Genomic DNA, 13,668 nt, shown 5'->3' with positions numbered 1-13,668 from the left:
TAAGTCTGTTGGAAGGAAACAATGTGGCAGAAAACGCTGTACAACGAGAAGAGGTGACCGGACCCTGAGGAAGATTGTGGAGAAGGACCGATTCCAGACCTTGGGGAACCTGAGGAAGCAGTGGACTGAGTCTGGTGTGGAAACATCCAGAGCCACCGTGCACAGGCGTGTGCAGGAAATGGGCTACAGGTGCCGCATTCCCCAGGTAAAGCCACTTTTGAACCATAAACAGCGGCAGAAGCGCCTGACCTGGGCTACAGAGAAGCAGCACTGGACTGTTGCTAAATTTTGCATGTCATTCGGAAATCAAGGTGCCAGAGTCTGGAGGAAGACTGGGGAGAAGGAAATGCCAAAATGCCTGAAGTCCAGTGTCAAGTACCCACAGTCAGTGATGGTGTGGGGTGCCATGTCAGCTGCTGGTGTTGGTCCACTGTGTTTCATCAAGGGCAGGGTCAATGCAGCTAGCTATCAGGAGATTTTGGAGCACTTCATGCTTCCATCGGCTGAAATGCTTTATGGAGATGAAGATTTCATTTTTCAGCACGACCTGGCACCTGCTCACAGTGCCAAAACCACTGGTAAATGGTTTACTGACCATGGTATTACTGTGTTCAATTGGCCTGCCAACTCTCCTGACCTGAACCCTATAGAGAATCTGTGGGATATTGTGAAGAGAAAGTTGAGAGACGCAAGACCCAACACTCTGGATGAGCTTAAGGCCGCTATTGAAGCATCCTGGGCCTCCATAACATCTCAGCAGTGTCACAGGCTGATTGCCTCCATGCCACGCCGCATTGAAGCAGTCATTTCTGCCAAAGGATTCCCGACCAAGTATTGAGTGCATAACTGAACATTATTATTTGATGGTTTTTTTGTTTGTTATTAAAAAACACTTTTATTTGATTGGACGGGTGAAATATGCTAATTTATTGAGACAGGTTTTTTGGGTTATCAGGAGTTGTATGCCAAAATCATCAGTATTAAAACAATAAAAGACCTGACAAATTTCAGTTGGTGGATAATGAATCTATAATATATGAAAGTTTAATTGTAATCATTACATTATGGTAAATAATGAAATTTTACACTATATGCAAATTTTTTGAGAAGGACCTGTATTACAAAGTATTGAGATGAAATTTTGTTTCTGACCAAATACTTATTTTCCACCATAATATGCAAATAAAATGTTAAAAAAACAGACAATGTGATTTTCTGGATTTTTTTTCTCAGTTTGTCTCCCATAGTTGAGGTCTACCTATGATGTAAATTACAGACGCCTCTCATCTTTTTAAGTGGTGGAACTTGCACTATTGCTGACTGACTCAATACTTTTTTGCCCCACTGTATATATACTGTATATATTGCGTGGGGTTGTCTAACTCAGCTGCTTACAAAGGTAGACGCATAGACATAGTGTTGGATGACCCATATCACTGTGCTACAGCTGAGACCAAATTGCCAAACCTACAGCTCTCTGTAACTGAATATACCTCCGAGTTCTGCTGCTGGTTCGCAGACTCCACATGGAATTTGGCTGTTCAGAGGAGTCAATTTAGCCAAGAATTATCAGAGCTAATAAAAGATGAACTTGAGACCCCTGATAATTTAGAAGACTTTATTCAGCTATGCATCCTAATTGATCAAATTCTCACTGAAGAAAAAAAAGACTGCGAGTCTTTGGAAACACCTCTAAATACTCCTTTACTCAATAAGCATTAAAAAGCCAATAGGAAAAGGAAAGTGTTCCTAAACCTATGCAAATTGATGTAATCCGTAAACCTCTCTCTGCAGTAGAGAAGGAGAGATGGCGTACAGAGAATCTATGTCTCTATTGTGGGGGCACTGGACATTTGGCCATCAACTGTCCTGATAAAAGGACAATAGCCTTCACAAATGCTAAGACTGAAAGTGATTTAGACCTCTATGAATAGCCATACCCTGTTCTGCAGACCATTTCATCCATAATGCAAAATAAAGGCAAAGAGCAATCACCATCATCTCATTTTGTCGTTCCCATAAAGGTCATAATTGGGAGCCAAAAATTCAATACTCTGCCATGTTAAATTCTGGAGCAGGAGGGAATTTCATGGACTTACAATTCACACTTGAAAATAACATTGCAAATAGTACAAAATCCATGTTCATCGAGATGGACACTGTGGATGGATCACCTCAGTACCAACAGTTCAGTGAGGTCTGCAGTAAGAAGAAAGCTGATCAACTGCTTCCTCATCGTCCTTATGACTGTTCCATTGAATTGCTTCTTGGAGCATCCATTCCAGTTGGACGAATTTATAATGTTTGAGCCAGAATTTAAAGTACTAAAGGAATACCTAGATGAAAATTTTGAGAAAGGCTTTATTCAACCTTCTTCTTCGCTGGCTGGAGCACCCTTGTTTTTTGTAGAAAAGAAGGACTCAACTCTGCTGCCGTATATTGATTATAGAGAAATCAATAAAATTATTATTAAGAATCCTTAATCCCTGAGTTGCTGGAGAGACTACATTCTGCCAAACTTTTTACCAAACTCAATCTAAGAGAGGTTTATAATCTCATACGAATCCGCCCAGGAGATAAGTGGAAAACTGCCTTCAGAACTAGATATGGACATTTTGAATATCTGGTTGTGCCTTTCAGCCTTAGCAATGCTTCTGCCACCTTTTATAACTTCACTAATTTTGTTTTTTAAGACACTTTTTGGATCAATTTGTTGTTGTTTATCATGATAACATTCTTATATTTTCAGATACCCTGGAGGAGCATCACAGACATGTCCAATTAGTCCTGTAACATCTACTAGAAAACCATCTCTATATCAAACTCAAAAAATGTGAATTCAAGCAAACCAGAACTCAATTTCTGGGATATATTATCTCCCCAGAAGTTCTGACCATGAGTCCCAGTAAAATCAGTGTGGTAGTTGACAGGCCTACCTCAAGAAATTTAAAAGACGTTCAGCATTTAGGATTTGAAAATTTCTACAGAAGATTCATTTAAAACTTTTTGAAAATAATCTTACCAACTAATACACTCAAGAAGAAAATCAGAGTGTTTTTTATGGTCTCCAGAGGCACAAATGGCTTTTTAAAAACTAAAGATACCTTTTACTTCCGCGCTATTACTTGTCCATCCAAAACCTGAACTGCCATTTGTTGTTGAACTAGACACCTCAGGCACTCCAGTGAGAGCCATTTTATCACAGCGAGTTGGAGACAAAATGCAGCTTCATCCATGTGCATTTCTTTCTCACACCATGTCAGCTTCTGAAAAGAACTATGACATTGGGAATAAGGAACTGTTAGCCATTAAAGTTGCCTTCTCTGAATTGAGACATCTTTTGAAAGGGACCAATCACCCGGTGACTGTTCTTACTGACTATAAGGCTGTGTGCACACGTAGCATATTTTTCGCGTTTTTTTCGTGGTTTTTTGCTATAAAAACACTATAAAACCGCAAAAAAAAACGCTTACATTAAGCATCCTATGTAATAGAATGCATTCCGCATTTTTTGTGCACATGCTGCATTTTTTTCCTGAGCGGAATCGCATTCCAGAAAATAACGCAGCATGTTCATTAAAATTGTGGAATCGCGGCGATTCTGCACCCATAGGAGTGCATTGATCTGCTTACTTCCCGCACGGGGCTGTGCACACCATGCGGGAAGCAAGCAGATCATGTGCGGTTGGTACCCAGGGTGGAGGAGAGGAGACTCTCCTCCACGGACTGGGCACCATATAATTGGTAAAAAATAAAGAATTAAAATAAAAAATAGTCCTATACTCACCCTCTGATTGCCCCCGAAGTGTTCCTGCCTCTCCGGTGCATGATCTCTCTTCCGTTCCTATAGATGATGTGGTTCAGGACCTGTGATGACGTCACTGTCTTGTGATTGGTCGCGTGACCGCTCATGTGACTCACGCGACCAATCACAAGACAGTGATGTCATCGCAGGCCCTTCACTGCACTCCAGCTATAGGAACGGACGCCGCTGAGGTCTGCAGGTGAGTATAACCATGTTTTTTATTTTTTTTATTATTTTTAAACATTCGATCTTTTACTATAGATGCTGCATAGGCTGTATCTATAGTAAAAAGTTGGTCACACTTGTCAAACACTATGTTTGACAAGTGTGACCAACCTGTCAGTCAGTTTTCCAAGTGATGCTACTGATCGCTTGGAAAACTCTAGCATTCTGCAAGCTAATTATGCTTGCAAAACGCTAGTTTTCTGCGGCTATATGCATGCTAATTCTGCATGCGATATACCCGTGGCAGGAGGCGCAGAATTGCCGCGGAAATTTCCGCGGCAATTCTGCAACGTGTGAACTTAGCCTAAAAGTTTAGAATTTATCTGTACAGATAAGAGGTTGTCTGCAAGACAAGCACGTTAGGCCTTATTTTTCTCAAGGTTAAATTTTATAATTTCTTATCTGCCTGGTTAAAGAAATGGCAAGGCTGATGCTCTGTCCAGGATTTTTGTTGAACCTGGATGTCAGGAGAGATCTAGCACTAACTGTACCATTCTACGTCCAAAAAATGTTTTGGAAATACTGGACCCCAAAGAATTTTTGACGAAAATTAAAGAGGGATGTCAAACTGACATCTTTCTTAACCATCCTTCTAAAGACATTGATCTTTCCTTTGAGGAGGGATTTTGGATGCAGAACCACCAAATATATGACCCCGAATCTGCTTGACTTTAAGTAATCAAACGTGTCCATGATTCTTAACTTGTAGGACACCCTGGAGTAACGAAAATGCAAGAACTGCTAATCTGTTCTTTTTGGTGGCCTAATTGTAGGAAGGATGTGAGAAAATACGTTTCTTCCTGTTTGACATGTGCATGGAACAAGACGTCACAATCTTCTCCTCTGGGACTCCTTAAACCTCTTTCAGTTCCATCTAGGCCCTGGGGATCAATCTCAATGGATTTCATTGTGGATCTTCCTCCCTTAACACAAATGACTATTATCCTTTTGTGATGAATTGGCTTACAAAGATGGCCCATTTTATTCCTGCTAAAGGAATTCCTACCACTGAACAAACCACTGAATTAGTGGTCAAAGATGCATTCAGACGGCATGGAATTCCTGACAATGTCATTTCTGATAGAGGTGTTCAGTTTACATCAAGATTTTGGAAAACTGTCTGTACAGCGTTAGGAGATACTGTCAATTTGTCTACTGCCTTCCACCCATAATCCAATGGACAGACTGAAATAACTAACCAAACCCTTGAACAATACCTGCACTGTTTTATTTCTAACCTACAGGATGACTAGGGGGATTATCTACCAACAGCAGAATTTTCCTATAATAACTCCAAACACAGTCCTACATCTCAAAGCCCATTTTTTGATAACTATGGCTTGCATCCAGTATTTATTCCTAATCTTCCATTCAATACCTCAGTTCCTGTTGTTACAAACAGACGTACAGTTGCAGAAAGATCAAAAAGAACTAACTGAAATGTTACAAAAGACCCAAGAAGATTATAAAGAAACAACAGATAAACGTCGCAAAGCCCCTCATACCCTGTAGGTTGGTGACAAGGTTTGGCCTTCTACCAAAAATCTAAAGACAAACGTACCGTCTTCTAGATTGTGTCAAAAATTCATAGGACCTTTTCAAATTTCTGCACAAATTAACCATGTTGCTTTCTGTTTAAAACTTCCTAGCAGCCTGAAAATTCACCTTGTGTTCCATGTGTCCTTGCTCAAGCTATTCAAAAATAACCGATTTCCAGGAAGAACTCAGCCACCGCCTCCATCAGAAAAAGTCCAAGGCAAAGAAGAATACATCGTGGATGAAATTCTGGACTATGGAAAATTTAGAGGGAGACTATAATATTTGTTACTATGAAGGGGTTACGGACTAGAAGATAATTCATAGGAGCCTGAGAGCAATGTCCTTGCACCCAGGTTTACAAAAGCTTTTCATCTGAGACATCCAGAGAAGCCAGCTCTTGAGATGTCCAGAGGCCATCATGGAAGGAGGAAAGTACTGTCACGATTCGAACCTAGCAGCTCCTGTACACCAAATGGCAGCTCTTCCTTCTGAGCTATTCAGCTCGCTGGACAGTTCTGTGCTAATCCAAATACTTGTACCTATGTTGTTGTTGATGTCTCCTCCCTGAGTCTCCTGTTGGTTACCACCCAGAGTTCCTGATTAGCTCATCCTGATTGCACACCCTATTTAAACCTGGCCTTGCTCTCATTTCCTTGTGTGATTATTGAGCTACCCGCCTTTAGTCAAGCTCCTCTTCACCTGCTATTCCCTCAAACGATACAGCTGCTCCTGGTAAATGACATCTGGCTTTCCCGACTACGATTCCTGCTTATTCCTGCAAATGACACTGCTGATCCTGGTAAACAACCTCTGGCTTCTTTGACTATGATTCATGTTATTCCCTCAAACGATACTGCTGCTTCTTGTAAAATACCTCTGGCTTCCTTGACTACGATTCCTGCTTATTCCTTCAAACTACATTTGCTGTTCCTGTGTACCAACTCCTTGGCTATTCCAGACTATACTACCTCCCGGTGCTGCCCCTAGTGGTTGCAATATCACTACTCCAACCAGATCAGACCATAACACCCAGTTTCTGACACTGGGCACTACATTGAAACCCCAAATCCTTTGGTAATCCACAGATTTCATGATGCCTTACACACAGTCAAATGAGGGTCAGTGATGAGAGATCATGCGGAGCGCTTAGGAAGCAGCCCAGGGGTGGACATAATGTCGGTCCTCTACTGCAGCTCCAGCTGAGAACCTCCAAATGGAGTATAGGAGCAATGAGACAAAGGAAAATGGTCTTTGGAGTGCAGGAAAGAGACACAGACCTGAGATGGGGTTAAACCACAACATGTTTTGATGGAGAATCTGTTTTTTATCAGCTGCATAGGCAGCATCAATAGTAAAAAGTTGGTCACACTTGTTAAGCACTATGCTTGACAAGTATGACAAACCTGTCAATCACTTTTCCAAGCAATGCTTCAAATTGCTTGGAAAAGCGCAAGCATTCTGCAAGCTAAAAACACTTGCAAAACACTTGTGTTTTGTGGGAAAACGCATGCGAATTCCGCATGTGTTTTACCCGCGGCAGGAAGTTGCGTAAATGCTGTTGACATTTAAGCAGCATTTCTGCAACGTGGGCACATAGCCTTACAGTGATGAGTCTTGCAGAGAAAAAAAGACTTCCTGATTCTATGTAGAGCTTTGAAAGAGTCAGCCAGTCTGTTTTTAATTTACGAGATGTCATAGACCAAGAGGAAAATTTTTAAAAATGAGTAATTGTATACAGTGCCATGTAATATGATGATTGCAATATATCAGGAGGACAAAAATTTTGGCGATAATAGCCACAAAACAAAAAAAGAATATGATAGAATATGGCTACCCAGAGGAGCTTCTACTGCAAGCATTGCTTGAAAAATTTCTGCAAGCTACCCATAAAATGTTACAACATTATCAAAGACCAACTGCTTTTTTGCTAAAATAAAGCTAATTAATTAGGACAAAGATAATAGAAGGCAACGCAACTTCTTTTATCCTTTTTTGTTAAAAAAATATATCTAGATCTTTTTTGGATGAAAATAGCAATAGTTTCCATTAATGTCAAAACACTTATCCACTTTTCCATATGAAAAAAATGTTATGTCAGTGAGGCAGGATTGAGAGAAGTGACCATTTTCTGCAAATTTGTTTCTATGGTTACATCTGTCTCTGACTAAGAAAAAAACAACTTAATTTTGTACTTTTTTCATATAATTTTGAGAACAGGAAATTGAATAATAATTGACTTTTGTTTCATTTTGGCACATACTTCTTGTTCAACTACATGTAAAACACTACCATATTTTTGGTTATGAGGTCCCAGTAAAAGTTCTGTATTCATATATTATGCTAATTTTTCATGTGAAGAGATCTAATAAAATGCCAGAATAGCAAAAACCTTGTAAAAATGAATTGGCTTAAAAAATAATTTTCTAAGGGAGAATATAGAATTTCCCAATATTTTACCTTGGAAGGGTACCTATAGTGGCACATGGAGCACCTATTGATTTTTGTATGAAAACAAAGGAATTTCATCATATTCCATATCATAATCTTATTGGTTTTACTTAAAGAAGCAGTCCAAAAAATATTTTAATCCCTAATATATAAATGTGTATTTGATGTGAAATAACTGCAATAATATACTTATCTATCACCATCTTCTCCAGTTAGCAAAGTCACTGTGGTCCTCCTCATGTGACTGCAATTCCAAATTCATGGATTGCACTAGGGTTTATGTATGAACTGGAAATCACTTTTACAAAGTAAGTCTATAATGTGTCAGAACAAGGCTCCAAAGACTTACATTGTAAAAGTAACTTCTGGCTTATAAACCCCAGTCTTTGGTAAGTCAGAATTTTTGTCATGTGAGTGAGGAGTCGTGGTGGAACCGGGAAAGATTGTGATCAGTAAGTATATTATTGCACTTTCACTACACACCTATTTAGACAGGCATAGGGAATAAAAACCTTTCTTAGGAGTGCTTCTTTAAAGATAATCATACCGACTGACTATTTCTCTTTATTTTAATTTTGTAAAACAGAGCAGTGAATTGCTCGTGCTTAGCTCCAAAGTGTACTTTATTCTTAACCATGTAATTTGAGATTCAGTGATTTTGGATTAGGAGATTTTAGAATGGAATGACTTATAGTCACTGATTATATCATATAAATTCCTTCTTGATATTTGCATTATTCTTATTAGTGAAATATGCTCCATTATTAACAATACCTTCCAGTGTACATTTTGTCGCATCTACGCAATCTACACAGATGTTTTAGGGTGCATATTTCTGTGTAATATCTGTGTATGTGTACATTCAAAAGTCCAGGTACCAGATCTAAATGATCAGCCAGCTTGCAATACTGAGATCCATTGAAAGCAAGGAAAGGAATTTATTACGCAACAGGTGCTTGCTGGGGTAGATATGGAAGATGAGCATGGAGTTGCAGGATAATGACTCAGCTAACTGGGTGATAGTTGGGGCAAACACAAATGTGTTACAGAGTCTAGTCCTGATTTGGTACACCTCAACAAGTTAGCTAAGTTGACAGATGACAGGCATACTAGTACAGTAGTAGCATTACTACAGCAAGACGTCCAATGAAAGTCATGGAAATATCTGCTCAAGTAAGGAGGAGAATAAAAGTATGCGTCTGGTCTGATATTCGCAGGTAGTGGGCTGATTGAATTTTTATTTAAACATATAAGACAACCTGAGACAAAGGATACGGTAATGAAAATCAGTAACAGGAGTGCTTAAAGGAGACTCTGACACAGGATAGAGTTTAGCCACAACGCGTTTCGATGGAAGTACCGTCTTCATCACCTGATGAAGAAGGTACTTCCATTGAAACGCGTTGTGGCTAAACTCTATCCTGTGTCAGAGTCTCCTTTCAGCGCTCCTGTGACCAATTTTCATTACCATATCCTGCTTCTATCCTAATTTGGAGGTTTTCAGCTATCCCCTGGGCTTCCTCCTCAGCACTCCTACATGACCGCCTCATACTGACTTTGAATCTGAGACAAAGGTCTTGACCTTTAAACATCATATTGTCTTCCAGATGCTCAAATTCAACATTGCTGATAGGGTTTATAAATTACTGGGAGGGACTCAGTGGTCTGGTGCACATTGCCACTAAAAAAAAAAAATAGATTTGATAGGTCCACTAAACTTAAGCAAGGATAATTATCATTGGCAAAGGGACTATTTAAATACAATAAACTATGATGATGTCCTCAAAAATAAATATACACAAAGCAATTTATACAATTTTATATGTATCCTGAATAAGAACTGTGCACAATATATACCTTATAAGAATAAGCAAGTTAGAAAGGGGAGAAAGTCATTATGATTAAATAGAACAGTAAAAGCATAATAAAGGACAAAAAAATAATGTTTAGAAAATTAATACAAAGGGATAATTACTAGACATTAAAAATGTACAAAGTATAAATAGAAAATTAAAATGTGCTCAAAAAGGTCCTAATGACTGAGACAAAAAGACTCACTGCTAAAATAAAAAGTGAGATTATTTTAAAAATAAATTTTAGCTACAAAAACAGTAAGAGATTAAAAAATGAGAGTGTTGGACCACTCAACATAATCTGAGTAAAATGGAGGAAGAGGATGTGGGAAAGGCCAATCTAACAAATGACTTCTTCTCTACAATATTTACTCCAGAAAATCCAATAATAAATTACATTTTTACTTAGGTAAAACAAAAATTCTCTTTTAATTGTCACCTGACTAACCGAGCAGGAAGTACGGCAACATCTCAAAAACACTAAACTAGGCATATTACTAGGTCCAGATGTTAGACACTCCTGAGTAGTCAAGAAATTAAGTAATGTGATAGACAGACCATTATTTGTAACAGTTAATTGTTCCATAATAAAAGGATTTGTAAAACAGAACTGTCACAGGGCAAAATTGTCAATGTCCAACTCAATAGTTGACAAAATCATTTTTTTAATAAATGCTATCCTGTAGCATCTAGATAAAAATAACCTCATAGCCATTAATTTATAAGGCATTAGACCTGTCAAACTAAACTGATCAGCTTCTCTGATGAGGCAAGTTCCAGGCTGGACCTGGGTAAAGCTGTGGATAATGTGTATCTGGTATTGTAAAAGACATTAAACATGGTGCCACAAAGAATCTTTGTAAATAAAATGTAAACAGTGGGACTAGGAGAAAGCATTGGTAATTGGGTTATCAACAAGTTCAATGACAGAAAAGAGAGAGTGTCACTATTGGTGCACACTCTGATAAGGTTAACAATAGGATGCCACAGGGGTCAGTATTGTGCCCTTTTCTTTCTAAAATAAGAATAAGCACAATAAGCTTCAACAGCATCCAACTTTGCATGTGTTCAGTCATAAAGGCTTTTATATACAGTTCTTTTATCTTTATTTTCTTTTTAGATAGTTTTAAAATATAATACATTTTGAGCATTAAAACTACAAAGATACATAAATTTTTTTAGAAAGCCAAATATTTTTTTCTTATAAAACTAAAATTATTTTATATCATCAATCTTACCTTATAAGAGGAGTTCAATAAGACAGCTTGTGGAGTGACTTGCTCTTCATTCCCTGGTGTCTGACAGTTATTCGGCGTGAAAACTATTAAGTCACTTTTAGGTCTAAATGAATTGGAACTGATGTTATACTGAGTGTGTTGGGAATACATCCAGCTCCCTCCAGTGTTGGAGCAGATTCTGTAGTTTTCTTTTAGCTCATTGACCTCATCTCGGTATTTTTGCCATCTTAACACAGTGAACACAATCAGAGTAATAAGAAAAATACTTGATATGACACAGATTGCAACAACCAAGTAAACATTTGCATCAGAAAATTCATCACCAATTCGCTTTGTCTCTTGATTATCAAACTTCAATTCTTCTCCAGACTCCACCACAGATATGACAATTTGTGTCTCTGTCATCATGACTGGTTCACCATGATCCTGGGCTACTACATGCAATCTGTACTCATCATTATCTGAATCTGTAAATGACCGTTTTAAAGTAATTTCTCCAGTTTGATGTGCAATGGTAAATGGAGATTTTCCTGCTCCTCCAAAATCCTTTAGTTTGTAAAATGTCCAAGCGTTGTATCCAGAATCCAGATCTACGGCCTTCACTTTCGTTATCAGGTGTCCAGGTTCTGCTGACTTTGAAGCTTTGATTGTTATTTCAGAGTGAAGTGGGGTGAATGTAGGAGCATTATCATTAATATCCTCAATAAATATGTTTAGAGTAAGGTTGGAGCTGAGGGCTTGTAGACCAGCGTCAGTGGCTTTTATGTGACACTGGAAAAAGGAAATCTGTTCATGGTCAAATGAAACTAAAGCAAAAACCTTCCCATTCTCTGGATTAATGGAAATGTAGGAAGAAATAGGAATTCCATCAATTGTGCGCTCCTTAATTGAGTAAGAAATAAATGAATTCTGCCCAATATCTGGGTCAGAGGCTGATGCTGTATATATATGAGACCCTGGTGGATTGTTCTCTTTAATGAATATTGTGTCTACTGACTGGACAAATCTTGGAGCGTTGTCATTGGCATCACTTATATCAATCTTCAGAGTTTTTGAGGTAGACAGCGATGGAGAACCTTCATCTTTTGCAGTAATTGTAACTTCATATTGATCTTTCACTTCTCTATCCAACAGTCCATTCACAGTCAAAGAAAAGTCACTCATGAAAGCTGGATTTACCTTAAATGGAGAAGGTTCAGAAATGTAGCAGTGCACTTTTCCATTTGACCCTGAATCTTTATCATGGACACTGATTATGGCAACTGTTGTCCCCTGAGGAGAATTTTCAGGAACAGGAACTGATAATGAGGTCACTATCATCTCAGGAGGGTTGTCATTGACATCTACAACAGTCACCAGAACTTTGCAATGTCCAAAATGTGGAACATCTCCATTGTCAGTAGCTTCAACCTGGATTTCATACATACTAACAGTTTCAAAATCCAGCTTACCCTTTACTCTTATTTCTCCTGTGTATTTGTCTAACATGAATGCTTCCTTTGCCTCTCCTGACACCATATGGCTAAAATCATATAGTATTTCTCCATTTTTCCCAACATCCAGATCAGTAGCATTCAGCTTAAACACTAAAGTTCCTTCTGCAGCATTTTCATTAACACTGCATTGGTAAAATGGCTGATCAAACACAGGAGCATTATCATTAAAGTCTTCCACAGTAACAACAATACGTGTGGTGCCACTTAGTCTTGGTTTCCCTCCATCATAAGCTGTTAGGGAGAGATTGTGAACAGACTGCTTTTCTCTGTCTAAATTTTTTTTCAGCACAAGCTCCAATGATTTGATTTGATTAATATATTTTTGGAAATCCAAAGCAAAATAATCACTTGCACTGAGCTCATAGTTGGTGATAGAATTTGTTCCAAGATCTGGATCTGAAGCTATTTTCAATGGGAAACGAGATCCTGCATGTTTTACTTCTGATATGACAAGATTAGTCACACTAGAGGAGAACACCGGACTATTGTCATTGATATCTTCTATTTCTACATCTACACGATACATCTGCACAGGCTTATCTACAATAACCTGCAGAGGAATTATACAGAAGGGTGTATTTGGACACAGCACTTCTCTGTCTATTGTCTCTTTAACAAACAGGATTCCATTCTGCAGATTAACCTGGAAATATTCCTTCTCATCTCTAGAGACAATATGTAACATTCTTGAATTAATCTCACCTATATCCAGTCCAAGATCCTGAGCAATTCTCCCGACAAAGGTGCCATGCTTGGATTCCTCAGGGATGATATAATGCAGCTGACTCAGGACCACATCCCACGATATTTGTAACAAAAAGAAATGGACCAGCGTTCTCCGTGCCTGATAATCCTGTCTCTGATTCAGCATTTCTTAAAATCAGTGAAGGTAGAAGTGATGATTTGTCCAGTAATAAAGGCACTAAAGCTGATGGAAGCTTGAAGAAAATGGGAAAAAAATTCTGTCATGGCCGGAATCCCTGCTGCAAGAATTTCATTTAACGATGGAGAAATGCATTTCCTCTTTCCTTCCTGCTATTAGTTGGTGAGGAATGCCATCTAGT

General features: G+C 38.5%; 1 protein-coding gene across 7 annotated transcripts in view; it reads right to left on the bottom strand.

The window, feature by feature from the left end:
- The window catches only part of LOC143776623 (protocadherin alpha-C2-like), a 513,355-nt gene that overhangs the window by 322,911 nt on the left and 176,776 nt on the right, over positions 1–13,668 (bottom strand). For 2 of the 7 annotated variants that reach the window (XM_077266144.1, XM_077266155.1), the window contains exon 1: positions 11,109–13,595. The exons of the other annotated variants lie outside the window; for them this stretch is intronic. In XM_077266144.1, coding sequence (XP_077122259.1) covers positions 11,109–13,475 — 2,367 coding nt within the window. In that variant the 5' untranslated portion in view covers positions 13,476–13,595. Of the gene's footprint in view, positions 1–11,108; positions 13,596–13,668 lie in introns of those variants that run through there. 7 annotated transcript variants of the gene reach the window in all.

Source organism: Ranitomeya variabilis, chromosome 5 (assembly GCF_051348905.1).
Source record: "Ranitomeya variabilis isolate aRanVar5 chromosome 5, aRanVar5.hap1, whole genome shotgun sequence".
Classification (NCBI taxonomy): domain Eukaryota; kingdom Metazoa; phylum Chordata; class Amphibia; order Anura; family Dendrobatidae; genus Ranitomeya; species Ranitomeya variabilis.
The sequence above is the reverse complement of the archived record's forward strand: the minus strand, read 5'-3'. Positions and strand labels throughout refer to the sequence as shown.